Source organism: Lycium ferocissimum, chromosome 4 (assembly GCF_029784015.1).
Source record: "Lycium ferocissimum isolate CSIRO_LF1 chromosome 4, AGI_CSIRO_Lferr_CH_V1, whole genome shotgun sequence".
Taxonomy (NCBI): Eukaryota; Viridiplantae; Streptophyta; class Magnoliopsida; order Solanales; family Solanaceae; genus Lycium; species Lycium ferocissimum.
Window position 1 is genome coordinate 32,588,709 of NC_081345.1, and position 27,976 is coordinate 32,616,684.

The 27,976-nt window shown below is 36.0% G+C and overlaps 4 protein-coding genes across 7 annotated transcripts; 3 read left to right on the forward strand and 1 right to left on the reverse strand.

Annotated features, from left to right (window-relative positions):
- Positions 1-11,811: 11,811 nt before the first annotated feature.
- On the forward strand, positions 11,812-15,218 carry LOC132052354 (isoaspartyl peptidase/L-asparaginase-like). Of its 2 annotated transcripts, none has more exons than XM_059443855.1 (5): positions 11,812-11,986; positions 12,019-12,262; positions 13,910-14,143; positions 14,318-14,404; positions 14,620-15,218. In XM_059443855.1, exons 2-5 carry the CDS (start codon positions 12,101-12,103, stop codon positions 15,079-15,081), a joined length of 945 nt encoding a protein of 314 aa, XP_059299838.1. In that variant the 5' UTR covers positions 11,812-11,986; positions 12,019-12,100; the 3' UTR covers positions 15,082-15,218. The 2 variants fall into 2 exon arrangements, with proteins under 2 accessions (XP_059299838.1, XP_059299839.1); XM_059443856.1 differs by having other exon boundaries at positions 11,816-11,957; positions 12,036-12,262.
- Positions 15,219-18,228: 3,010 nt separating this feature from the next.
- LOC132052356 (subtilisin inhibitor-like) lies at positions 18,229-19,451 on the forward strand. The gene is made up of 2 exons (XM_059443860.1): positions 18,229-18,647; positions 19,066-19,451. The coding sequence occupies exons 1-2, from the start codon at positions 18,575-18,577 to the stop codon at positions 19,284-19,286; spliced, it is 294 nt and encodes a 97-aa protein (XP_059299843.1). The 5' UTR covers positions 18,229-18,574; the 3' UTR covers positions 19,287-19,451.
- A 1,332-nt stretch (positions 19,452-20,783) lies between these two features.
- LOC132052355 (ADP,ATP carrier protein ER-ANT1) lies at positions 20,784-25,368 on the forward strand. Of its 3 annotated transcripts, none has more exons than XM_059443857.1 (5): positions 20,784-20,967; positions 21,560-21,623; positions 21,691-21,976; positions 23,550-23,921; positions 24,449-25,368. In XM_059443857.1, the coding sequence occupies exons 2-5, from the start codon at positions 21,568-21,570 to the stop codon at positions 24,758-24,760; spliced, it is 1,026 nt and encodes a 341-aa protein (XP_059299840.1). In that variant the 5' UTR covers positions 20,784-20,967; positions 21,560-21,567; the 3' UTR covers positions 24,761-25,368. The 3 variants fall into 3 exon arrangements, with proteins under 3 accessions (XP_059299840.1, XP_059299842.1, XP_059299841.1); XM_059443859.1 differs by having other exon boundaries at positions 20,789-20,967; positions 21,560-21,619; XM_059443858.1 differs by lacking the exon at positions 21,560-21,623 and having other exon boundaries at positions 20,791-20,967.
- A 628-nt stretch (positions 25,369-25,996) lies between these two features.
- LOC132054606 (uncharacterized) lies at positions 25,997-27,976 on the reverse strand. Its single transcript, XM_059446581.1, has 3 exons — positions 27,310-27,976; positions 27,119-27,204; positions 25,997-26,410 (listed from the first exon to the last, which is right to left on the reverse strand). The coding sequence occupies exons 1-3, from the start codon at positions 27,635-27,637 to the stop codon at positions 26,132-26,134; spliced, it is 693 nt and encodes a 230-aa protein (XP_059302564.1). The 5' UTR covers positions 27,638-27,976; the 3' UTR covers positions 25,997-26,131.

The following is a 27,976-nucleotide window of genomic DNA, read 5'->3' on the forward strand; positions in this document are numbered from 1 at the left end:
ACAAATCAATGAAATCGGACGGAGTCATAGTACGTACCTTTCGGACATCACGGAGGGTTATGTCGGAACAGAACGTTCGGATTCGTGATACAGATCAGAACACATCATAGGACTTAACGGAATATTTAAAGCGATTTTTAAGTAATAAATAGAAGAGTAGTTAAAACATTTCCTTTAAAGCTGCTCAAAGACAAGTCATAAACACAGAAGGGTAAAATCGGAAATAGTAGGCCCACCTCGGATCAAATGAGGTGGCGTACTTAAATCACGTTGGGCTCTTCATAATATCATTAGTAAGTGTGTTGGAGTGATCGGATTAGATTTGTACAATTTTAGATGTCAAAAAGACAATCTAGTCAAATGGAGCCTAATTGGGTTCAATTCGATTGAATGAAAACGGCTCAACTTTAAATGTAGATTCCGAGGGATAGGAGCAAATCCAAGAGTCAAATCCGAGACTAACACCCCTACGTCGTGCCATGAAAAGGAAATAAAAAGCTTTACATACCTTTCCTGCTCTTCACGATTGCCAAAAATCAAATCCCGTTTCGTCGAAAATGCCGCAAATGGTCGTCTTTACCAGTTACTATTCATGCAAGTTGACATTTCAACCTTTGGTTTCTATTTGGCTACCGAAATTTCGGCAGCACTTCCCCTATAAACATGACACCCCGAGATTCAGCTCGGCTCAACACAACTAACAACAACCCAACAACAACATCAACAACCACAACAAAACACAATATGATACAACTAATCAACTTTCCAACATAATGCGACGCTTTCATTCCGATTCCACGAGTTCAAATCAATATCGATATTTCCATATACACATATCAATTTGAGATCATTCAACGCAAGCCAAGAATATTTTAAACCTTACCTTCAATATTCGACAATTCCATATTCTATCCAAACTTCTTATATATGCCTCCAAATCATTCCGACACATTTTCTACATACTAATTCATTACCAATAACAACAATCTACACTCAAACGACTTCATTAACTTAATATCATAAAATCACATTAATGCGACGTAATTCTCTACATCTTATTTTCATACAAATCTTAACCCATATGTGCTCCATTTACATTGTAACGATCATGACAACACAATTAGCATATTAAACAAAATAAATCCATCATTAATTCACCATTACACATCCCACGGCCAACATGCAAAATTCCCACTTCATCCAATTTTTGTTCAACTTTCATTTCCAATACAAACTCCACAATAACCACAACTAAAATACAACATAGAATTCAACATCACTTATACACACACCATAGCAACCACACGGCCACATGCACACATACACTTCCACCATGCAAACTTCCATATCTTCATATATTCTACTCATTTACATATTCTACAACACAAATAAACCTTCATAACATAACAACAAAGGATCAATTCTTACCTTTTTCCTCAAGTTTCTTCACTTCACCAATTCATCCAAACGACGAAACCAACGGGTTATATTCCGAAATAATTGCACCACGTTGTAGAGGGACCTTGAATTGGTATAAATACCACAAGAGAATAATTTTAGAGGCAAGATTTTAATGGGATAGAAATGGAGGGGCTGGCCGAATGCCCCTCTCTTGTTCTTGACATTTTTCTTGATTTCTCCTTCTTTCTCTTGTCTTGAATTTTCTAGAAAAATAATGAACCTTTGCCCCTTTTATCTTTAATTGTCACATGACCATGCACATGGCATGGATTTAATTAAATTCCATGCCATGGCCGGCCACCCATTCTTGGGTTGGGCCAAATTCTTTCCAATTTTCCAAGCCCAATTTTCTTAGTCCATATGGTTGGCAATTCATGAAACCATTTTCCGACATTCCAATTTTGCCCTTAGTCCTTTCCGATATTTCCACATCTACATTTCCCATAGCCAACTTATGAACCCAACAAAATCAATACATTACAATGTCCTTAACCTTCCTTAATATTTCCGCTTCAATATTTTCCTTAAACATCCCATGCACACTAAGTAGAATCCAATTAGAACCTTAATTCCTACCATTCCGACTTGTTTCCAATTTTTTCCGAATACGCATAAAATGCAAGGTGTAACATCCTCCCCCCCTTTAGAACATTCGTCCTCGAATGTACAACTGACCTTATGGGGCTTCATAGCACTTTGGGGAGGTTTCTATCTTTCAACTCCTTCTATCATTCGTCGACATCCCCTCGCTAAGGCTGCTCGGGATCTTAAACCGGGTGTACGGCGAACGGAATCCGCGTCGGAGTCAGAGGATCAAACGGACGTCGGACGGAGTCGTATCCGGAATCAGAAGCACAACAGTACAACAGACAGAATCAAGCAGACTCAAATTCGGAGCCAGACGTACAGATACGTATCGAACAGACCCATAATCAGAGTCAGGCGTACGTACACATTTACCGGTCGGATTCGTAGTCGGGGTCGGACGGCGAACGCATATTGGACGATTCATGATCGGAGTCAATCGTACGAGATGTATCGGACGAATTTGTAGTCGAGTCGGAAGTATAGAGGTACGTGGATAGAAACATAATTAGATTCGAAGTATCGGGTATAATAGACGAGTTTCGTCGAAGTCGAGAGGCGCAAATATGGCATACGGAATCGCGTTCGGTGGTCGAGGGCTACTTTTATACTCCTTTAGAGACCTATGGAAATTTCCTCGTCACGTTTACTCCTCGCTTGATTGCAAACTTGTTTTTCTCATTCCTACACAATGATTTCCTACTTGCTTTGTCGGCTCAAAGGCTTTACTTAATCATAGTTCTTATCCATAATTCCTTCCAATACTCCAATTTCTTTACTCTCAATATCTTTACTCAGTTGCTTTTCCAAATATCGTCATGTTGGAACTCTTCCAATCACTATTTGGTAACGCGATCAATGCCGAGTCGGTCTTCCGTAACATTTATTTCTCACCTTTCACTTCACCCCTTATGTTCCGTTTCGTAATGCCTTCCGTCAGTTGCAACATCTTGTCACTGGGACTCGCCTTTCGATTAACGTAATCACCAGGGAAAAAGTCCTACACATACATACACATTCATTACCGTCCCACTTACCAGCATTCTCAGCCATTTTCCAAATTTGCTCTAAACCCCAAGTGATCTCGTACTTTCCGCGCCCACTTTTTGTTATCTCCGCGCGCTTCTGTAAAGGTGCTAGCCGCTTCACATACTTCCTTTTCCTTTAGGTCACCCCAAATTTTCCATTTATTTCTTGTATCCTTCCCACTGCGGTCTTACCTCTACATTCACACCTGTCGCAACTCTTTTTTTTTTTTTTCCGTCCATATTCTTATCGTAACCCTATTATCATCTCCTTAAACTGGTGCTTGTCACAATCCATCCCGTGTACCATAGTTGTTCTTAGGTCTATCTAACTTCTCATTTATCCCTTAAACTCCAAATTTGCAAAATTTTCCAATTACTTCCCAGGGGGGTCACCCATCCTAAAATTGCTCCCCTCCTGAGCACGCTTAACTTCGCAACTTCGACGGATTCTAGTCCCTTAATGTCGGTATAATCATGTCCATTTCCACACACGACCTTTATTACATAATACGAGGCTAATCGAGGCCTTACAGATCCCGAGGCATATTCACAACACGTCCTTCCTTGTACAATTACTATTTTACCCTTCTTGAGCTTCGGCAGTCACCTTCGCAAATTCTTATTACTTCGAAATCTGCACGCCGCAAATACCCATAATACCGTACAGAATATATAGCCTCGTATCCCACTCTAACCATTCAGGACCTGCTGTTTCAGGTAACGGAACAAATATATTCGAACTTACCTGTGTGACCTTTCCCGTCACCACTTACCATTTTCTGCCGTATGCAAAACTCACGCAAGGAATTTTATTTCCTATAACTTGGCTCTATCGCACGATCTAAGACAGAAAGAAGGTCAACAATTCCTAGATGCCCTGTAGCCTCCTGTTTATAAATGTGGCGCGCTTCACACCATAAACAGGACTCTACTAGACACGGTCTGTAGACATTCCGAGGACCTAACCGCTCTGATACCACTTTTGTCACGACCCAACTCCGTAGGCCGCGACACGTGCCCTAGATGGACACCCATACGTTCCTTAACCTAAATTAGCAAAATATTACAAATAAGCGGAAATAATAATTTAACAAGGACAAGTGGGCATGCCGCACGAAGGCCGATAAGGCCGTCACAAAACATAGATAAACTCTAAACGTACGCAAATCTCACGAAACATATACGGAACCCACACCACATGTCTACGGACCTCTACGAACAAAACATAATCATATGACGGGACGGGGCCCCGCCGTACCCGAATAAATACGTACATATGCAGCGAAAATCTTATACCAAAATACGGGCTCGGACAAAGGAGCACTTCAACGGTGAGCGGATAACCTAAGCAACGGATCCACAAATCGGTCGTACCGCGCGGCACGAAACGCAGCCCCCGAAGAAAGGGGTCGGTACGGAAAAATGTCTTGAATATGTAAAGCGAGAGAATATAATAAACAAAACTAAAATCGAACCGAAAGTGCGGAAAACGAACGAGATGCATAATTAATCAAAAATGCGTACCGAAAATCATACGTAATGCACGCGAAAAACATATGCAAAAGCCGCCCCGCTATGGGACTCGGTGAACAAAACGAGGCGCTCCTTCGTCCCGCGCCAAAACACATCATACTTCGAGGGGAATATCTCCGAAACAAATCATAACATACCAAGCGGCCGCATCACATCACATAATCGATATCGGAATATACGTACATGGCACATCATACACCGTAACCCATGTACGTGTAATACTCGCCCTCACACCGGGGCGCGGCGAACAATGCAGAGACATACGCTTGAGAACATATCCTGGCCCGGGCTCAGTGGGGGAAACATTGAGGCATCCACGAGTGGAGTAGTGAGAAACTAAATGCAATAAAAAGAACATATATATGTCCAGAGACTCGATGAGGCATATCAAATAACAGAACAAATCAATGAAATCGGACGGAGTCATAGTACGTACCTTTCGGACATCACGGAGGGTTATGTCGGAACAGAACGTTCGGATTCGTGAACGGACAGAACACATCATAGGACTTAACGGAATATTTAAAGCGATTTTTAAGTAATAAATAGAGGAGTAGTTAAAACATTTCCTTTAAAGCCGCTCAAAGACAAGTCATAAACACAGAAGGGTAAAATCGGAAATAGTGGGCCCACCTCGGATCAAATGAGGTGGCGTACTTAAATCACGTTCGCTGAACTTCATAATATCATTAGTAAGTGTGTTGGAGTGATCGGATTAGATTTGTACAATTTTAGATGTCAAAAAGACAATCTAGTCAAATGGAGCCTAATTGGGTTCAATTCGATTGAATGAAAACGGCTCAACTTTAAATGTAGATTCCGAGGGATAAGAGCAAATCCAAGAGTCAAATCCGAGACTAACACCCTTACGTCATGCCATGAAAAGGAAATAAAAAGCTTTACATACCTTTCCTGCTCTTCACGATTGCCAAAAATCAAATCCCGTTTCGTCGAAAATCTGCAAATGGTCGTCTTTACCAGTTACTATTCATGCAAGTTGACATTTCAACCTTTGGTTTCTATTTGGCTACCGAAATTTCGGCAAGCACTTCCCCCTATAAACATGACACCCCGAGATTCAACTCGGCTCAAAATAGTCAACACAACTAACAACAACCCAACAACAACATCAACAACCACAACAAAACACAATATGATACAACTAATCAACTTTCCAACATAATGCGACAGTTTCCATTCCGATTCCACGAGTTCAAATCAATATCGATATTTCCATATACACATATCAATTTGAGATCATTCGAACGCAAGCCAAGAATATTTTAAACCTTACCTTCAATATTCGACAATTCCATATTCTATCCAAACTTCTTATATATGCCTCCAAATCATTCCGACACATTTTCTACATACTAATTCATTACCAACAACAACAATCTACACTCAAACGACTTCATTAACTTAATATCATAAAATCACATTAATGCGACGTAATTCTCTACATCTTATTTTCATACAAATCTTAACCCATATGTGCTCCATTTACATTGTAACGATCATGACAACACAATTAGCATATTAAACAAAATAAATCCATCATTAATTCACCATTACACATCCCACGGCCAACATGCAAAATTCCCACTTCATCCAATTTTTGTTCAACTTTCATTTCCAATACAAACTCCACAATAACCACAACTAAAATACAACATAGAATTCAACATCACTTCTACACACACCATAGCAACCACACGGCCACATGCACACATACACTTCCACCATGCAAACTTCCATATCTTCATATATTCTACTCATTTACATATTCTACAACACAAATAAACCTTCATAACATAACAACAAAGGATCAATTCTTACCTTTTTCCTCAAGTTTCTTCACTTCACCAATTCATCCAAACGACGAAACCAACGGGTTATATTCCGAAATAATTGCACCACGTTGTAGAGGACCTTGAATTGGTATAAATACCACAAGAGAATAATTTTAGAGGCAAGATTTTAATGGGATAGAAATGGAGGGGCCGGCCGAATGCCCCTCTCTTGTTCTTGACATTTTTCTTGATTTCTCCTTCTTCTCTTGTCTTGAATTTTCTAGAAAAATAATGAACCTTTGCCCCTTTTATCTTTAATTGTCACATGACCATGCACATGGCATGGATTTAATTAAATTCCATGCCATGGCCGGCCACCCATTCTTGGGTTGGGCCAAATTCTTTCCAATTTTCCAAGCCCAATTTTCTTAGTCCATATGGTTGGCAATTCATGAAACCATTTTCCGACATTCCAATTTTGCCCTTAGTCCTTTCCGATATTTCCACACCTACATTTCCCATAGCCAACTTATGAACCCAACAAAATCAATACATTACAATGTCCTTAACCTTCCTTAATATTTCCGCTTCAATATTTTCCTTAAACATCCCATGCACACTAAGTAGAATCCAATTAGAACCTTAATTCCTACCATTCCGACTTGTTTCCAATTTTTCCGAATACGCATAAAATGCGAGGTGTAACAGTTATGATATGAACTAATCAGTGAGTAAACGAGCTTCCATATTACTTTACTCTTAGAAGCACTAAGAGTACTTCAGTCTTTGATATTCCTGTACCCCGTTTATGACTGTTCCTTCTATTCATGGGTCTTGAGATTGCTTATATTTGATGGTTTTAGCTCAAAGGATGTCTATCAGAGGTATTACGACCTTATGTCACTCCGAGAGTTCTATGTATTCAGTTTATTCATGCATTGCATTATATACATATGCATATTGACCCGTGATCAGAAGGCATTATATACGTGTATATTATATGTATATGGGGTATGAGGGAAAGAGATAGGCGTTATATACACATTACCCCCTGATCAGCTGGTGTACAGTGATGATGATATTGATGATGGCCGCAGAGGGGCCGACGGGATATGAGATACGGATTGGGCTGAACGTTCCTCAGCACTATGACCTATATATACATACATATATACACGATTATCATTGAGAGCATGCCTATTATACGCCCACAAAGGCATTGTCGGTTATACAGAGTTATATGGATGCATTCAGACAGTCAGTTTGGCTTTTGAGTTTCAGATTCTGTTTATGATTCTCATGTATGTGTTACTCTTATGCCTTGCATACTCAGTACATTATCCGTATTGACTCTCCTATTGCTTGGGAGAGCTGCATTCGTGCTCGCAGGTTCAAGTAGACAGACAGGCGGTCTAGCTCAGTAGGACTTTCATCCAGCTGTGGTCAGTGCGCTCCACTTGATCCGGAGCTGCAGTTCATTTTGGTATGCTATTTTTGAGATGTAGATATGCATCTTTGGTATGACGAGTGGCCCGTCCCCGTCCTTTCTACACTTTGTATTCCGAGAGGTACGTAGACGGTTGTATGTATTTGACATATGATGCAGCTTTGTCGGCTCCTATTCTTTTGTGTACAACATATGTAGCGGCCTAGTCGGCTTGCACTGTTCTTTTCAGCATATATATACAGATGGTACAGAGTTCATGATGTTATCCTTTCGTGAGTCAGTATATTTCAGATTGAGTTACTTGTAGGCCACCTTGTTATTCAGTGTTGTCCAGGTACGAGTATAGGGGTGTTTGGTCGCTAGACATCAGGCACTCGTCATGACTCATCAGTTTGGGTCGCGACAGTTCTTCTATCCAACGACACAGCTAAGCTAACATGAAATGTGTATTCCTTCTTCATTAATTTTCAAAATACTTTTATCTGATATCTTAAAAAGCACTACACCTGTGCACCAACTATGAAAGGCAATATACATTCTATATAGAACCGGTTTGTATTAGCTAGAAAAAAAGTGGCTTTTAGGCATAAGTACTTAAAGTACTTTTAAGTGCTGAAAGTTATTTTATAAATAAGCAATTACGTGTTTGGATAAAAATGCTTAATGGGTTTTTAGAAGTAAGAGTAGTATTGGAATTAACAGAAAATATAAGAGATAAAAGGGTAAAGTTGTTGGTCAAACCAAAATGACTTTTAAGCCCAAAAAAATAAGTTGGGGTTGAGCAACTTCTTGGTTTTGGCTTATTTTAAGCACTTTTAACTTAGTTTAAGCTGTTTTCTATTTTTGTCAAACATTCAAATAAGTTAAAAATGACTTATAAGCTGGTTTGACCAACTTATAAGCCAATCCAAACGAGCTCATAGTTAAAATGGAAAATAATCATGCTTTTTATCAGGGTGCGGAAAAGATGGAGCCACCTTAGGTCAAGCAGTGTCTAATGACAGCATTTGGTTAGAAAATTTTATTATATACAAATAAAATTGAAAGAATAACATGTATTTTCATGTTTTAATGAGGAAAAGATTTTTATAGAATTATATTTTTTAATGATGTTATCATAAGTACATTATTAGAAATAAAAACTTAGTAAAAAAATGTTATAGTAATATACTTTAGTTGTGTATTATTAATTATGTCGGAATTTATCTTTGATTTGTTCATTTGTTCGATTCTTTAAATGGTAACACTGCTTACAAAAATCCTATGTGCGCTACGGGATGCGAATCTGCTCTAGTAAAAATACTTTCAATTTCTTCTAGCTAGTGCTAGTTCAAAAACTTTCGAAAAAACACATTTTTGTGAGAAACTTTTGGTAGAAAGCGCTTTTTCCTGTTAATGAATTTTATACGGTGCGAATTTAAATTCGTCAAACTAGTGAATATTGAATATCAAGATGATTAATTGAAAAAAAAAATACATGAAATTTCTCTTGTTCTAGAGTAGAAGTATATCTTATTGGGTTTTAGATAAGTTTCAAGCCAATGAACTCATAAAGCAATTCTAATGGTAGTGAAAAAGTAGGAAAGAGTTGAAAGAAAATCCTTCCAAAAATCATAGGGAGAAAACTGAAAAGCAAGTAGAACAAGAAATCTATAAAGCGTGAAGACCGCGGTAATTATTTGATCCAGACCACCACATTTTCCGCATCAAAATCATAATTTCACTTTTCTTATTTTTCAAGTTATGTTTGATCCATAAAAAAATATCTTTGTTTTCCAAAATAATTTTTTTTTCTTGTATCGTGAAACGTTGCAACGGTATGGACATAACAACGTACTCCTTTTGTTTCAGTTTAGGTAACCCAATTTGATTTAATACATAATTTATAAAAGAAATGAGAATTTATAAAATTTATGACTTTAAACAGAATTTATAAAAGAAATGAGAATTTAAAAAATTTATGACTTTAAACATGTCATAACATGTGTTTTGTTACAAAAGCTTATCAGTAAGAATAAAGAGAGAAGTATAAAATCACTTATTACTGAATTTAACAGTGTGTCGTTTTTTAATAACAGATTAAGAAAATATGTCACATAACATAAATTAAAACGGAAGCAATACATAACAAACCAACAAACAAGATTGCTTTTTGGACAAAGCTTTCTTACAAGCCTATTTGAGTTTCCTTGTTTAAACTTTGACCCATCCATGTGAAATCGCCCAAATGCGCGTAGAAGACTGAAGACTTGGCACTAGAGTTGAAAAGAAAGAAAAAACAATGAAAAAGAAAAAGTAAAAACAATTTGTTAATTATACCTCAATTTCAAATAAGTTGCACTCAATTATATAAATCATCAGATCGATAGACTAAGTACGTAATACTCCCCCTGTCTAAATTATTTGCCCTTTCTTTTTGTTTTATACGCCCCTTAAAAAAATTTAATTAAGAGGAAAATTTGACTAATTTTATCTTTATTTATGTCTTAATTATAATCTCTCTTCATTAAATATTTGCTCTATTTATGTGTCATCTCCATTAATGACAAAATTTATTAAGGGTAAAATGGAAAAAAAGGTAATCAATTGTGTATTGAACTACTAAAATGATAAATAATCTGATACAACTATTTTTAATAACCTGATAAATAATTTGAGATGGAGGGAGTATCTGTTGCTATTCCAGCATGTCAGATTTTGTCCCACTTAATATTTTTATCTTTAATTAATTTGTTGAATATTCTTTTCCCACTTGGTACTTTATCTTTCTTGACTATTTTTTTCCATTAGCTGGCTAGAATTTGCAGTACTACCGTCATCCGTGTTTTTCTAAGTGACATATGTAACAAGTAAATCGAATATCAGGAATTAAATTTATCGTAAATACTATAATTTTAATATTTAATTAAGTGAAAAAACGTATAGGAATTAATATCATAATATTCACCGAGTTTTAAATTATATCGTTGCTTTTCGAAGATTTATCAATTAATAAAAAAATTATATTACTATTCAATATTCGTGCAACATGTATCGATGAACAAGAGTTGCAGTAAGATGAACAAAATTTTCTCATATTTAATAAGAAGTTTCGGGTTCGATCCTGCAATTGAAAAAATTCTAGCTAGCCAATGCTTTCTTCTTTAATGAGTCTTATATGTTGCGAATTTAAATTAGTTTGATCGAAATTTTAAAATGAATACTGAATACCTGATAAAAAAACAAATGAAATCCAAGGTGCATATATTAAAGCAAGTATTCATCTTTTGGTACATGCAATAATTCATCATCTTTCTCGTAGCTCCTTTAAAAGCATGAGTATTTTCCATTTTAACTATGAGCTCGTTTGGTTTGGCTTATAAGCTGGTCAAATCAGCTTATAAGTCATTTTAACTTATTTGAGTGTTTGACAAAAATAGAAAGTAGCTTAAACTAAGTTAAAAAGTACTTAAAATAAGCCAAAATCAAGAAGTTGCTCAACCCCAACTTATTTTTTGGCTTAAAAGTCATTTTGGTTTGACCAACAACTTTACCCTTTTATCTCTTATATTTTCTGTTAATTCCAATACTACCCTTATTTCTAAAATCTCTTTAAGCATTTTTATCCAAACACGTAACTGTTTATTTATAAAATAACTTTCAAAGACGTAAAAGTACTTCAGCTAATCCAAACGGGTTCTATATAGAATGTATATTGCCTTTCATAGTTGGTGCACAGGTATAGTGCCTTTTAAGATTTCAGATAAAAGTATTTTGAAAATTAATGAAGAAGGAATGCACATTTCCTGTTAGCTTACCTGTGTCGTTGGATAGAAGAACTACTACTTCTAGAAGTTTGTGTTGAAAAAATCACCTAGATTGAGTGCCCCGTACAACAAAGAAGGGAAAGAATTGCACGAATGAGTGAGCTAAATTACTAATTCATCCTTGATCGTTCATCCTACGGCTCTTCTATGTAATAGTAAAAGTATTGGTATCCGCTGACATTATTGGAGAAAGAACCTTACCATTTAGAGAGGAAAATATTTGTTTAAACCTCGAAAAGGGGAGACGTTAACGGACCGATTCATCCTCGTAACTGTTCCAAAAACCAGGGCTAATCAACTAGTAGTAGTTTATTCAACATATGAACAAAAACCACCATATCGTGGCGTTATTCATTTTCTCCCTTACAATCCATAACTAAAGCACGAGAAGCAACGTTATTTTGTTGCTTTAACGTGCTATAGTAATATTGGTGAGTACATGCATATATGGGTTGGGCAATCGCATTGCATGGTGGTGCTGGTGACATTCCCCGTGATCTTCCACTGGAGTTGCGTGAACTCAGAGAATCCTGTCTCCACCGTTGCTTAGACATCGCCATTGACGCTTTTAATGCCTGCAAATCACCTTTGGACATTGTTGAACTTGTGGTATGTATATTAGTACTTCTCTAGTTTTTTGTGTACTTTAGTTTTATTTCAACCTATTATCATATATTCGCAGAGTGTATGTTGATTCTGATCCTTAGTTTATTTTGTTCTTCCTTGAGTTGGACATAAATTCCATTCCCACACAAAAGTGGTACTAATTTCTTAAGATTTGATTTCTTTTATTATAGTAATGTTTATCCTTTGTACCGAACATGACCGGATCTATGATTTAAACATGGTTGGTATGTATGTATGTTTGTATAATTTGGGTTTGAGAGAGGTCAGTGTACCTGCGCTCATAGCTTATATGATGGGTGGCCGTTGACCTTAAATTAATACTCCTATTAACTTCTTTGAGGAAATAAATCTTGTAAATAATAGAACTATCATGTTAAAGGTCTCAAAATGTTTTTGTCTCAAAATGTTTTAAGGAAGATACCAAAGATTGCTCCTTTATCGATTCTGATCACCACCTCAAGGATTTGCTATGGGATGCTTTAGCTCCCGTTTGACCATAGATTTTGAGAGCATATTTTGAAAATTTGTTTTCAAATTCTTGTTTAGCCACTAAGTTTTGACAAATTTTGAAAACAAATAATCAAATCCCAAATTTTTGCTCAAACCTATTTTTGGGCCAAATCTATGTTTTGGCCTTTTAAAAACTTTTAAAAACTACTCCAAACTTTTGTATTTTATAAAAAAAGCCTCATCTATTTATGATCAACTAATTTTATCTATCATGTTCCTCCATTAAAGTCGTATCTATCATATTTCCACAATTAAAGCAGTCTCTTCTATAAAGTGAACGAGCTAATTTGTGCCCAAGTAGAAGAAGAAACCCAAGAAAATTGTTTTGCCAACTGTAGAAATCCGCTGTGAAGATAAAAATAGATCTTTGTATTGTAATTTGAATTGTAGTAGCTAGTAAGTGTTTTATTAGCAATTGTCATTAAAATATCATGTTCTGCATAATTTCGGATTAACAAGTATGTATGTTTTGCATGGTTGGGTATTCTTGAGAGTTTTTAGAACTTACGGGTACAAATAATGTTTCATGTTTTCCAAAACAAAAAGTGAAATATGTTTTGAAAAACTATGGCCAAACACATTTTCAAAACTTGAAAAATTTCACCCAGATAAAATTTTTCAAAACTTTTTTGGGAATCTATGGCCAAACACTAGCTTAATTTGTCATAACCCCTCAATAGCATGTTGAGTACCCTAAAATGTGGCTTGTTTCTGTGGAAACAGTTTTGGATGATGTTCTGCCCTTACACACTCCTTCAGATTGTTGAATGAATATATGCATTTATATTTGCAAGTCTACTCCTAGCTGATACTTTTCCAAGTCCATAGCTAGGCTGACCACATAAGCTAGTGGCAGATCTAGAATATATGTGCATTTTGCTAGGACTATATATGTGTATGAGAAAATTGACACATAAATAACAGATGACACATAAATAACAGAACCTATTGACTCTAAATCCTGAATTCATCACACAAATAACATTGATATTCTATGAATGCAATGGGAACCATGGGCAACTTCACGGTACTCTAAGTTTGTGGATCAGAAGCTTCTGGTTTTTGTATACTGTTGCCAAATAGTAGTGATACTGAAAGAATATAACTTGAATCAAACAGGTGCGAGAACTGGAAAATGACCCACACTTCAATGCTGGTAGAGGTTCGGTCTTGACCGACAATGGCACCGTAGAAATGGAAGCTTGCATCATGGATGGAACTACAAAGAAATGTGGAGCTGTTTCTGGCCTCACCACAGTTGTTAATGCTGTATCTCTGGCTAGGCTAGTCATGGAGAAAACTCCACATATATATCTTGCATTTGAGGGTGCAGAAGCATTTGCTAGGGAACAGGTTTGTGATAAATTTTCATTAGCTTATTCTCTTTCCAGACATCGCAAATAAATTTGAGACAGTGGCATTTGCCTAGTACCTTGACTAAATTAATTTCATAGTTAGCAGTAATTAAACTCTTCTCAGGTTTGTGAAAAAGTATGCTTGGTTAATTGTGGTAATTTTGTTATCTAGGGGGTTGAAACCATAGACTCGAGCCATTTTATCACTCCGAAAAATATTGAGAGATTGAAACAAGCAAAAGCAGCTAACAGCGTTCAGGTATGCTGCCTCATCTCATCAATTTCATCGTCGTTGCTGCAATGTGTCATCTTCGTGTTTGATTAGACCTTGAATTTCACTTGCATCGATATTGAATGAAGTTTGTCTTTCTCTTTATATACAGTATTATGTATGATTCGTCTTGTTTTGTGCTAACATCGAGCGATTCTCAGCCCCGGAGTTAAAGACTAAAGTGTATGCTACCAATTTTTCAGGTAGATTATACACAGCCTATACCAATAGTTGATGAACCACCAGTTCCCAATGGGGATAGCCAAATTGGGACAGTAGGATGTGTAGCTGTCGACAGTTCTGGAAATTTAGCGGCTGCTACGTCTACTGGAGGACTAGTGAACAAGATGGTTGGTAGAATAGGAGATACTCCCCTTGTTGGTGCTGGGACATATGCAAATAAATTCTGTGCAGTGTCTTGTACAGGCAAAGGAGAAGAAATTATCCGCTCGACTGTAGCAAGAGATGTGGCTGCTCTAATGGAATACAAAGGGCTAACTCTGAAGGAAGCAACAAATTACGTTATAAAAGAATGTACACCACAAGGGACTACTGGCTTGATTGCTGTGTCTGCCACAGGGGAAGTTGTTACACCATTTAATACCACTGGCATGTTTAGAGCTTGTGCTACTCAAGATGGAAGATCAGAAATAGGAATTTGGTAACTTCGAATTTATTTTGTTGTATTTGCTTTGCTTTTAACAATGCTTAGTTGAGGCGTTTGTGTATTTCCTCAAAGTTAGAGACATTGAAGATGTTCCTTGATATTTACTTAGATTTTATTTCAATAGCTACTTGCAAATGCTTTCCTTGCCTTTTTTTCTTGATTTTGCAACAATGAGCTCATGGGAGCTATTCATTACTCAATATCTACACTATACCTTATTGCTCCATCTGTAATTCAAACACCAGCGAGTTATGAAAGAGAGTGTGTATAATGGAGTCATAATTGGGCTAATTGTTATTTTCAAATAATGAAAATCAGAGGCGGATCCAGACTTTAAATTCTAGGGGTTCAATCTTAAGATTTTTAGTATTGAACCCATTATATTCTTAAAGTTATGGGTTCATATCTACTATTTGTTACAATTCAAATAATTTTTTACACATAAACTTATGCTCCACGACGAAAGTTAGGGGTTCAATTGAACCCCCACTTGCTATGCTACAAACGCCACTGATGAAAACATAATGAGATATTTATAGATATAGAATATGCGGCCAACTATTGAGGACATGATGCGTTTTGAGTCCGGAACTTTTTTAACCCAAAAAATAACTTTTGGAACCAAACTAACCCTTTAAAAAAAAAAAAAAAAAAAAAAAAAACCAAACTAGGCTTCACGCACAGAATCTGTGCGTGAAATCCTCTTTCCCCCAACCCCAACCTTTATTATTTGGAAATCAAACTCAAAATTAAGCTTTTTTCCATACTTTGACAGAAGATTAGTTACGTTTCAAAACATCGGAATATAAATATTTTATATAGAACTTAATATTTTTTTAGCTTAAAATAATGTCAGCTCATTACATCAAGTATACATATATGTTTGGATCATCATTTTAGGGGTTGTAAAGTGCCTCGAAGTAAGTTTGGAAACTTGTTATCTTTAAGTTTTTTTTTTTTTTTTTTTTTTTTTTTTGACCGAAGATTACTCACGTTTCAAAACGTCGAAATATAAATATTTTATATAGAACTTAATATTTTTTTTAGCGTACAATAATATCGGCTCATTACATCAAGTATACATAACATTTGGATCGTCGTTTTAGGGGTTGTAAAGTGCTCCGAAATAAGTTTGAAAGCTTGTTATATTTATGTTTAAGTGTCATATTTTATAGGGTTTTGATTAATCTCTTTTGTTTCATTCCGAAAGCTATGAAAGTACTTTTCTGGTTCAACAAAGATAGAAAAGAAAAAATTACTCTGCTTTGTATTAGGTTATTTTTTTCTTTTATGTCTTTTTTATTTCGTTATTGTGTTGTGTAATCCGCACCTTTTTAACGTGCAAAACTAAATATAATATTTAAAAATAATTCATCCAATATGAGAGGTTCATAATAATTGAAAAATATTTCATTCCATTAGCAACGAAATACATCATTAAGAATGCATATTTACCAAGTTTGATTAAATTGTTGAGTTAGATTTTCCAGCGGCACCTGGCCATTCAAAATGTCCCCGTAAGAACTAATATCTCCATAAGCGTTAACTTGACTGGGTTGTTCTTGAGGGGCCTCTTGGGGCATCTTTTCAATATACATCTCAAGAACATTAATGACGACTAAATGTTTAGATCCAAGTGGGATTCGGACTGTGAAATGTCCAATGAAGATTAATATTTTTCTTATAATAAGGTAAGTAGATAGGGTCATAAAGACCCCTCCCCCCCCCCCCCCGAGGGTAGTTGGGGGTTTGCAACTATATAAGTAGCCATTTCTTTTGTTATTATTAGACTACAACATATTCAATGTCGAGTAGTAGAAATGCAACTTAGTCTTTACTCCTTCCAAAGAACCAAACAACAGTAATGATGAGAGTTCAAATCATAGCAATTTGTATTTTTATTTTATGATGAAGTCATCAATTTGAATTAGTTTGGCATGTTTTTAATTTACTTTTATTATTAAAGTCTATTATTAATTGACAATTTAATAAAGAAACACAAATAAATTAGTACATAAAGGGTGCGGATTACATTATAGGGAAAAAGGTACAACGAGTAAAAAAACATAATCCATAGAAATATTAAACTTAATAAACAAAATACATATAAATAATAAACAATAACAAGATAGCACAAATAATCTTCCACAATTTAAGTTTTTCTTTCAAACCTATTTTCTCGTGTTGAGCGTCTCTAAGGTTAGCCTTGAGCAAAATTCATTTTTTTTCAGAACCGGTGAGCAAGACCTCCAAAAGTTCAATTTTTTCTTCAGCTTCCACATTGCGAGTCCAACTTAGCGGTATCTCTAGAGATACGTGAAGTCGCGGTATCTCTATCAAAAAGTAGAATTTTAAATTTCGCCGCTACCGTTTTATCCACGTGAATGTTATCTTACCACCGAAAGTGTTTGCAACTGCCCATATCCTATAAACATTACAAGAAAATCAGTTTTTTAAAGTAAAATATATAGATAACGTAAAAAAAAATATTAAAAAATGTAAAAATACTTACTTCGGGCACTTTACAACGCCAAAAACGGCGATCCGGATTATCTTGGGTCTTTGATGTTTTTAGTTTACAGTAATAACCGCATTCACAAATATAGGGTTGTATAGCAAACTTTGAAGTTTCAAAACTTTGAGACATATTTTTGGGAGTGCAAAAGTGTGTTGAAAGGGTGAAAATGGAGAAAATGAAAGAGAAGAGTATGCTGGAAATGGGAGGTTTCTGGTGGGTTTTTGTTTCGCCTTTCACTGCGCATTAAATGCGCGCGATTTTTTTTTTTTTTTTTTTAATTTTTTTAAAGGCTTAGTTTGGTTCCAAATATTATTTTTTGGGTTAAAAAAGTTCCGGACTCGACGCGTTTTAGGATACTTGTCATAAGACAATGACATGTGTCACATTGATTCACCACACTTGTCCAACATAGTGACAAGTCTCAATGGTTGTCTTGTCACTAACCTCCATTTTGGCCAATAAATCGTTGAAATATTTTATTTTGCTGACAAAGCAAAGCTCAACACTAGAAGTTTCTGATTAGTTAAGGTCTCAAAATGAGTATTGGAGAACAAAACAAAAACTAGAGCATTGCTCTAAGCATATTGTTTTATCAAAACTAATTAGATGACAATGTTACCTTCGTCATCTTGCTTACAATTTAAGCTTTGTCAAAGTAATTTCAATACACATGATGCAGAGAATGACAAAGACATTCAGAGAATAAAAAATAAAAAGCTTAAAAAACAAGAGTCAGTTTGATTAGTAGGTACAATCTGCAAGATCAGTTGTACCTTTCAAGACTGGAAGTGGTTATAATTTGTTGGCCGGCAGTCATCGGATATTATTATTTACTCCCATTATTGTAGTCAAGAAATTGAATCGGTGAAACCAAGATATCAAAGAGACAAAGACTAGGAAAAAGATAAATAATCTCTGTACTTTAAGCTACTGGCCTATCTGCTAGGTAGTTCTTTATCTGAAAGTCTGAACCATGGCAGAGGAGCCAAAGAAGGTCCCTGATGAACTTCCTAAAGAATCATCACCAGCCCCATTACCCATTCTTGGTCAGCTGCTCTACCCCTTACTCCTTGTAAACTTTTTTTATGTTATGTGTATGTCCAATAATTTAATATTCAACTAACTAATTCTAGATCTTGAATTCGCATACAATCTTAGCCTTATTTGATACTCCCTTTGTCTCAATTTATTTGTCTTAGGTACTATTTAGACAGTCAAAACATTATTTTCTTTGATCATGTTTTTTTAAATACTTCATAATATTCTGAATCGTTAACCATCATGAATTATTGTACTTTTTATGTAGTTTTTTAACTTTATCTCAAAGAAATTGAAAATTTTATGTCCGAATTCACACCGAACCTAAATTAGTTGGACCTTCCTGCTCCGGAACCAAGCCAAACAAATTGAAACAGAGGGGCTGGTATTATATTACAATAATTAATTAAGAAAGTTTTGGAACAGATTGGAGTAACCCACCAACACCAGCTGGGAAAATGTCATGGCCAGAATTACTAGGAGTGGCAGCAGAGGAAGCAGAGAGGAAGATAAAGGAGGAGAAACCAGAGCTGAATGTACATATTATTCCACCTAATTCCATGGTTACTATGGATTACCGTTTAGAAAGGGTTCGTCTCTTTGTGGATGAATCTGGAAAAGTTGCTCAAGAGCCTAGACTTGGCTAATCATATTTCCCAAAAGCAGATTTGTAAACATTGTTGAGAATCAAAGTGCCTCCTTTGATTTTCTCTGTGAATTAATGTTGTACTACTATGTCCAATGTGTGTGTATATGCCTATCCTATCTGGTTGTCTATGGATTATGAATAAAGGTTGGCACTTGAACTATCATGTTCATAGGTTCTTGTTTTTATCTGTTTTCCATACTGTTTTACTTGCTTCATTATTCGTTGGGCCACGCACTATTACTGAGACAAATAAGCATGTTCTGTGTAATCAAGAATGCATTTTGGTGGTAGAATAGTATAGTTTTATGGCCCGGATAAGTATTTTTGTTCTTGCTAGTCTCTTCTCTGTCATGATTTATTGCCAGTAATGGATTTGATACTCACCATCTATATATGCTCTCAACATTTTCTGTTTTAGTCTGCATCGCTGGTATTGTATTTGTACCCCCATCCATTGTTTCTAACATACAGAACCAGTCTTATACTACTACTAAATATTTTGGAAGGCAACAACCAACTATTTTATTAATGGAAAAATTGGTTAGATATTCATATAACGGATAGTATGGTAGGCCACAAATCCGAGGAATTTGGTCATATTACATTTTAGAGGACGTAGAAAAAGTGATAATTGATCTCGTCTTGGTTACACAAGTAGACAAGTGGCTACAAGGGATTCACCTTCCTGGCGGCACATATGACATGGCTTTAGGCTGCAGCACGTATTGACCACTATCCATTTATTGGTATATCCCTCTCTCCAACCCTGTTCTTTTTACTGATTTATTAGTTAAGTGGTAGAATTTCACATAAAAGATATGTATATGACCTTCAGCCACCACAGAAGGCATCAGATGGTGATACCAAGCACTAACTCTAGCCTTTCAATATAAGAATTGTAACTTTTTTTCGTCGATGAATTTAAACCTCACAAGTACACTTCCTGTTTTTTTGTTTTTTTCCTCTCATCTCCAATTAATAATGAAAAGAGTAATTAGTGTGTGAATAAAGTTCCGCATTAAAAGTTGATAAAATTATTTTATATTCCTTCCTTCTCAAATTATTTGTTGTTTTTATATTTTATACGCCCTTAAAAAAATACTCCGTATTAATTAGTTGGGCTATTTGACTAACTTTAATCTTATTTATGTCTAAGTTATAATATCCTTCCATTAGACGGTTACTCTATTTATGTGTCATCTTCATTAATAACAAAATTCTAATAAGGATAAAATGGGAAAAAAATTGAGTCTTGAATTTTTAAAATGATAAATAATTTAATACAACTATTTTTAATAATCATGATAAATAAAGATGTGAAAAGATTTCTTAATAATGCAAGGCTATAGAAGAACTAATACATATTTGACCCAATTGACTGGTGAAATGGTGTGAATACCAATTGACTCGTCTGAAAAAAGAAAAGAAAGATAAACATTAGTAGTAAAAGAGGATGACAATAGAGAAATGAAAATAATAAATAAAATAAAAAAAGGATAAAGACAAGAGCGAAGTTTATGGGATTGCACATTTCGACGCCAAAAATAATGTAAGAAGGCACAAGAGAACAGACCCCTCATATAATGTAAGACATTCATAAATCTAAAAAAAGAGAAATAGCAAACCACCCTTTTTCTTTCACCTTCCGCCACCTCCCTGGTGGTTGGTGACCTCTTCAGGTAACTTTATTTCTTGTCTTTCTTCATCCTGTTGCGTATTTCTATTACCCAAGTTTTTTGTTCTTTCTTTTGCTGGATTTATCTCCCTGAATCCTGGATTTCCAGAAAATGTTGATAATAGAGGTGTAAACAGATTTTAATTGACTTATTCAAGAAACCAAGTTGAAGGCAGGTGGTGAAGGTTAATAACAATGACATTATTTGCAAGTTTAAATCTTTATCAACGTAAACCTCGTAAATGGCTTGTTATATGGAATTCATTTTTGTGGAACTTATTGTTTAAAATATGAAGAAATGTCAGCTCTTAGATACAACAATAATAACTACGTGTCAATCCCAATTATGTTGGGTTCATTCAACTATATTAATCTGTTTGGTTAAGTTTGGAAGCCAAAAGTGTTTTTTATAATGCTTATTTTAGGGGGAAAAAAATAGTAAGTGTTTTTTAGTAGTAGCATAAGTTGTTTTTCAGAAGCCAAAAAAGTAGCTAACTTTTGGAACCTTGGCCAAGTAAAACTTGTTGTTCTAATATTGATAAAAGTGGTTTTCAAATTGATTAAACCAAACACAAATTTTCACTTGTTGTGTGTAGTTGCTTGTATGATGTTTGTGGTCGTGGATTGGGATCATGATGATAACATCCACCAGGAAAGTAGGTAAGAGGCTTTAAGTTGGAGAGTTCTATTTGTTGAGATGTTTATGCGCCTCGGGTTGCTTTTGCAGGATTAAGGAGAAAAACTTGGGGCCTAAAATGGAAAATAGATCAGAAAAATTTTCTGTGGATTTTCTGATGGGAGGAACGGCAGCCATTTTAGCAAAAAGTGCTGCAGCACCAATTGAGAGAGTAAAGCTTCTGTTGCAAAATCAGGGAGAATTAATGAAGAGGGGTCAACTCAAGAGACCTTATTTGGGCATTGGTGATTGCTTTCGAAGAGTTTTGCGGGAGGAGGGTTTTTTGTCAATGTGGAGGGGAAACCAGGCCAATGTTATAAGATATTTCCCAACTCAGGTGGCGATTCCTCCTCATTCCTCTATTATTCCTTGTGATGTTAGGGACCGCTATCTTTATATTACTTGACTTTCTATGTCTGTTACTAGCATACTGAACAGTTAGTCTTCATGTTCCACTTTCTCCTGAAAGACACCTAATATTAGATTGATGAGGCCCCACTTATTCATTAAAAATATGTTTACAATCTGATATATTTGTAATGCTTTAGGAAGTTGGCAACTCACTTGAGTTGTCAAACTAGTCAGCGTTCTGCTATTCCCCCTGATAGCCGCTAAGGTTTAAAAAATAGTTTTGTTTGCTTCAGCAATCTTGGAGATAAGCTCAAAAACTTTTCTTTGCCAAACATTTTCCTTATCCACTGTAAATTATCGCAATCTTTTGCCTTGGACTTGGACAGTTCGTGATGATTACTCTAGTAAGTAATCCTTTACTTGTTTCTGGATTGGATTCACAATGTTCTCTGTATGATTCAGACCCCTCCCGGTTCCCCGAAGCAAGGTCTTTCTGAGGTGCCCGGCCAACTTCACTGGAAAGCCTACAGCTATTTCGTTAATGCTCGTTAGGATTATACTCATCTGTACATGTGACCTAAGATAGCCACTAACATTTTATACATATGATTATGGTAGCTGCATGTATGTATTTACCAAGGAATACAAATATTCTTGCATTTTGAAACTAAGTGAGAAATATAGATATTATTATGAAACTAAGGTGAATAAAGAGAATGCCAATAGGCACAGGCTGTGACGGGGCGAATGCCCACTTATTGGGGTGTTGGGCCATGAAACGATTACTCCATGCTCGTTGAGGACATTTTAGAGCACGCTTTGCATTAATGCAAGTTCGAGCCTGGAGTTTACTGTATAAATATTGGTTACTCCTATTCATTCTAATTTAGCACTTTCTGGGCAGCCCTCCGTAGACTCAACACATCAGGTCCTCAAGCAGATGTACTAAATATCACTAGATCCAATATGTTCTTCTCATAGCTTAGTCTGAATGGAATATTACTGTTTACTGTCGTGTCAGATGTACTATAGAAGAGTATGGTATGCATATTATCTATTAGATTTCCGCCTAGAAGATTGCTCATACACCTTTACAACAAAGAAGAAATCCGTGATTTCTGCTGTTATTATTGTGCTGGGATGCGTTCGGTCAAGCTACATTCATCTCAAATACTTAGGGGGGATATTGCCGAGTTTTGGTTGAAATAAGGCTGTTAATGCCGAAACATACTGCATATGCGGTGCACTCAATCTATAATAAAGTCCTCGTGCATCACTCAAACAGTCTAATGCATTGCTTTTCCTTTTTGTTTCATCTATCAGTGCTTTGCTTTACATCCGCAAAAGGATAGTCCTCTTTAGTCTTCACAATTGCATCAAGTGCAAAAATGAATATAGTATCAAATAATTTATGGGAATGTTTCTGTATTTAAATCTTAATATTGTAAATTATAATTATGTCTTCATATGCATTTTTTTTTATCAGTAAATTCTCATAGATAGCATTTTCAATCTTTCAACTAATATTTGCTGTGCTTACACAATTGTTTGTTTCATAGGCTTCCAACTTTGCTTTCAAAGGTTACTACAAGAACCTTTTTGGATATTCAAAAGAGAAAGATGGATATGTCAAGTGGTTTGCAGGCAATGTGGCTTCCGGTAGTGCCGCTGGAGCAACTACTTCCATGTTCCTTTATCACTTGGACTATGCAAGGACTCGGCTAGCAATGGATGCTCACCATTGTCCACTTCATGGTAAACGTCAATTTAAGGGGCTAATAGACGTTTACGGTAAGACATTGTCAAGTGATGGAATTGTTGGCCTCTATCGGGGTTTTGGGGCCTCAATTATGGGAATAACCCTGTACCGAGGCATGTACTTTGGGATCTATGACTCCATGAAACCAATTGTTTTAGTTGGACCCTTAAAGGTAAGTTCGATTCCTACTGATTGGATTTTTTCTCTTTGTTATTGCACCATTTCCTTCTTTTCGTTGTAGTTCACCCAACATACTAAAACCCTAAACAGCTTGAGCCTGTGTATGACTTGAAACGTTACTTGCTATTTGTTGGTTTTTATAAGATAATGCATCAATAAAAGATTAAAAATGATTGAAATTTTCTCTCAACTTAAATCAAGCATAGAGGGCTTTAAATAGCCAACTAAAAAACAGAAATCTGCAGAATAATTCGAAAACCTAAAATATCTCAACAACCTAATCTATCTGACAGAAATTTAAATTTATATAAAACTCCTACAACTAAATTACTTATTATTCTAGTAAATCAGCGGTAACAGAATCAATTTTCAACACTATTTACATTAAGTTATGCGGTATTTGTGGGGAGGGAGCAGGGAGGGAAAATTTGTTATGGTGCTGATCTTCTTTAACAAGGGCCAAGCATATGGCCGGTTAAATATGGCTGAACTAATCTCAACATTCGTTTGTATACACAGGACAATTTTCCTGCCAGTTTCATGTTGGGTTGGAGCATAACCACTTTCTCTGGAGTCTGTGCCTACCCATTTGACACTGTCCGCAGAAGAATGATGCTAACTTCAGGACAAGAAACAAAGTATAGGAACTCCATGCATGCACTCCGCGAAATAATACGCGTTGAAGGTTTTGCTGCACTTTTTAGAGGAGTGAGCGCAAACATGCTTTATGGTGTGGCAGGGGCTGGAGTACTTGCAGGGTATGACAAATTACACCAAATTGTATATAGACCGAGTCTCATAGAGCCTTCAACAAATAAGAGCTTTGCATGAATACTGTATATGTATACAACACTAATTTGATGCATATGGAGGGATGAGTTGTTAACAGAAGCAGTGGCAGCATTCATTTCACCAACTAACAAAAAAGAGAACAACAACATGCAGGAACAAATGTTGTAGTTCCATTAATATGAAGTTCATCGCTTGTGCTACTGTAGACTACTCACTTAGATGCTGTGGACCATTTGAACAGAATAATGAAGTGCAGTGGCATACACGATTACACCATGAAGGAGACTTGGTTGCATCAGACTATTGTCTATACCCTCTTTAACTTTTTTGTTTTGAAGCTTGGAAAGAGTTCCCATGTGCATATACAAGAGAAAACAAGGCAGAAGAATTGAAACAAGGGCCTACATCCTGTATTTTCTGTACAGTCCATTCTAAACTTTGTTTCTTTCTTTTTTTTTTTTTTTTTTTTTTGCTCTCTTTTTCACCCCCAACTCCCGGTGAAATTAACCATTGGTACTGTAGGCTTTCTTTTTCTTTAGACAATTATGTTGAAAGTGCAAATATTAGATCAATTCACTTGTATAAATACATTGTTTTCCTTGGCATGATGTGATTCTGTTGTGGTGTTAATATCTTCACTTTCGTGATACTAGCTCCAGCTGAAGTTTGCTTAGTGGTCGCTTTTGTTCTTCTGAGTTCTGACCTTGCTATAATGAGATTACCAGATTGTCTACTTGAATTGTTTCTCAACCATACATTCTTGCTTTACTTTTGGATTTGTCTTTGTTATTGCTTCTTTCTTACACATCTTTTCAAGTTTCTCATTCTGGTTTCCTATAGTCTGATTTTGCGAGAGAAAACAACCTTGGGCAGTGAGGGTTGTTGAAATTAGTACTTGATCGTGTGTACAAAAAAACAATTATAGCACAACCTGTTGTTTATAATTTATTGCTAGTTTTTCTATCATCTTTCAGGTACGCATAATCGGGTGCAGGTAGGACTCGGAGCGTGGAATAAACTACCCTCTCTGTGTTTATACCAAATCCAATAGTTTACTATGGTTAAATGGTAGATTGAAGTGATAACATATGTTACTTAACTACGATTAACATAGGTTAACTACGATTTTGGAGATAAGGGTGCATATGAAAGATACTTGTCAAATGTGTATTGGTTTGGTTTAAATACTGGAGTGAATAAATTTTCTCTCTGTGGGCGTTTTAAGGTTCTGACAGATCTGATACCTATATATGCCAATTATCTCGAACCAGGAAGAACAGAAAATATTCATGTCGAAATGAAAATAATTATTTTCTTTTGCAGCTAAGTGCTTCCTGCACAGGACAACAGAATCAAAATAGAACTTGCAAGAACCAAAAAGGTGGATTGAATCATCAAAATTAAGTTCCATTAAGCCAAAAGCCAAAAGTTCTTATGACGCTTAGTAGTAATCAGATACCCATACTTGCTGCTCTTCCTTCTCACAGCAATTGTCATGCAGTTTGCTTTTTGAATACAATATTCCACAACTCTACTTGACTTTTTCCCTGACCATATCCTTAGCAGGCGCCACATTATCGATCTTTTCCTCTGTCCTAACACCAGTAAAGACACCTTATGTTTCTTTGCTTCTTCAACAATCACAGGCCCTTTCTCTTTTCCTTCTTGCATTACAATCTCCACTTGCACCTAATGTGATGCAGATAATGAAATAATTAGCAGCTGATTGAATTCTAAGGACTTCTCTTTCAAAATAAGAAAGTCACTGTGACTTAAAGATGTTGGACTTAACCAACCCAAAGCACTCTAAACATGGGGGTACTTTCAATTTGGGCCGATCTTTCATGGTTTTTTTAAAAGTCTCACGTCATTAAGAGTATCTACATCATAAACGTGGTTTCTTTTTTCTTATCTATTTCAAACGTGGGACTTTGTCGGTACATCCAACCAAATAATCTGAATGATTATTTTGATACGATCAATTTGGATTAAGATTTTTCCCGTTAACCTTGCGCACTAATTGACTCGGGTGGATTAAAAATAGGAAGAGGGTCAAATTTGCCGCTTTACTATGCGAAAAGGATCGATTTTACTCTCCAATATACTATCCCTATAGAAATATCACCGCCATTACTTATATGATTCAAATATACCCTCCTTCGTTAGGGATATCCAGCGTGAACACTCAAGTGACACTGACATTTTGATGATGTGAACACTGCGTGGCATGTCACCTCAACGCCCTAGTATATTTTACCCCTTCCCTCCACTTGGCGTCTTGATCCACTGTTAAGTTTCCATATAATTTGATTCTGAAGCTACAGAATATTTTAGGTGAACCAGGTTCTATCGATCAAAAGCTAATATACTAATACATTGCAATTTAAATATACTTACTCCTGGTTTCCTTGTCTGGCACATATTTTTCATGGAGAAAAGAAGTTCATACGCCTTCTGATTAATTTCGCTGTTGGCTTTTTCACCTACAACATATTAAACAGAACATAATAAGTACTTATCAAATAAAGAACCGTTTCATATGTGTTGGATTCGCTGAGGGTTAAAGGAAGAGTAACAAAAGTTTTTACCATCTTTTGAAATCTTGCCAACATAGAGAAGAATAACAGTATCCTGACTTTGGACAGTATGAGACAGTGCCCATTGCAAAGCACAATTGGCATCAAGACTAGGATCTACCACAACCATTACTCTGTTATTATTATTGCCACTACTCTCAGAATCCGTCCTCGAATCAACGCTGTTAAAGCTCATTTCCGTGCTGCTACATTTGCTATCAGTGTCATTGAATTTGATCAAGCCCGTCTTCTTGTATGGTTGAGGAGGAGAACGGGCTCGAATACTGGCCACTGCTCGGGTCCTGCAGAATCCAGGCAACTTTGCACCGAACTTATTCATCCTTATAACCAATTCCAAGTGAAAGTAGCTGAAACACAGTACTGCTTATATTTATGGCTAATGGAGAGGACTGAGAAACAGGGTGAATTTTACTAGGTGTTCTCCAACTAAGGAACCAATGTAGCATCTGTATTTGATTGTAATGTGTAGTACGTGGAGAGGGGAGTCTTGACTTTGTATATATGTGATGAATAGTGACATAAGTTAGAGGATTTAAAAGTCATGCCAATCATTTTCAGGAATCTGTTTGTATCTTTGGATTTTCCAAATGTGGGGTTTTGGTTCTTGACGTGCCTACCATGAAGTGGCTGTAGACTCAATAATGACTGGTTGTTGAAT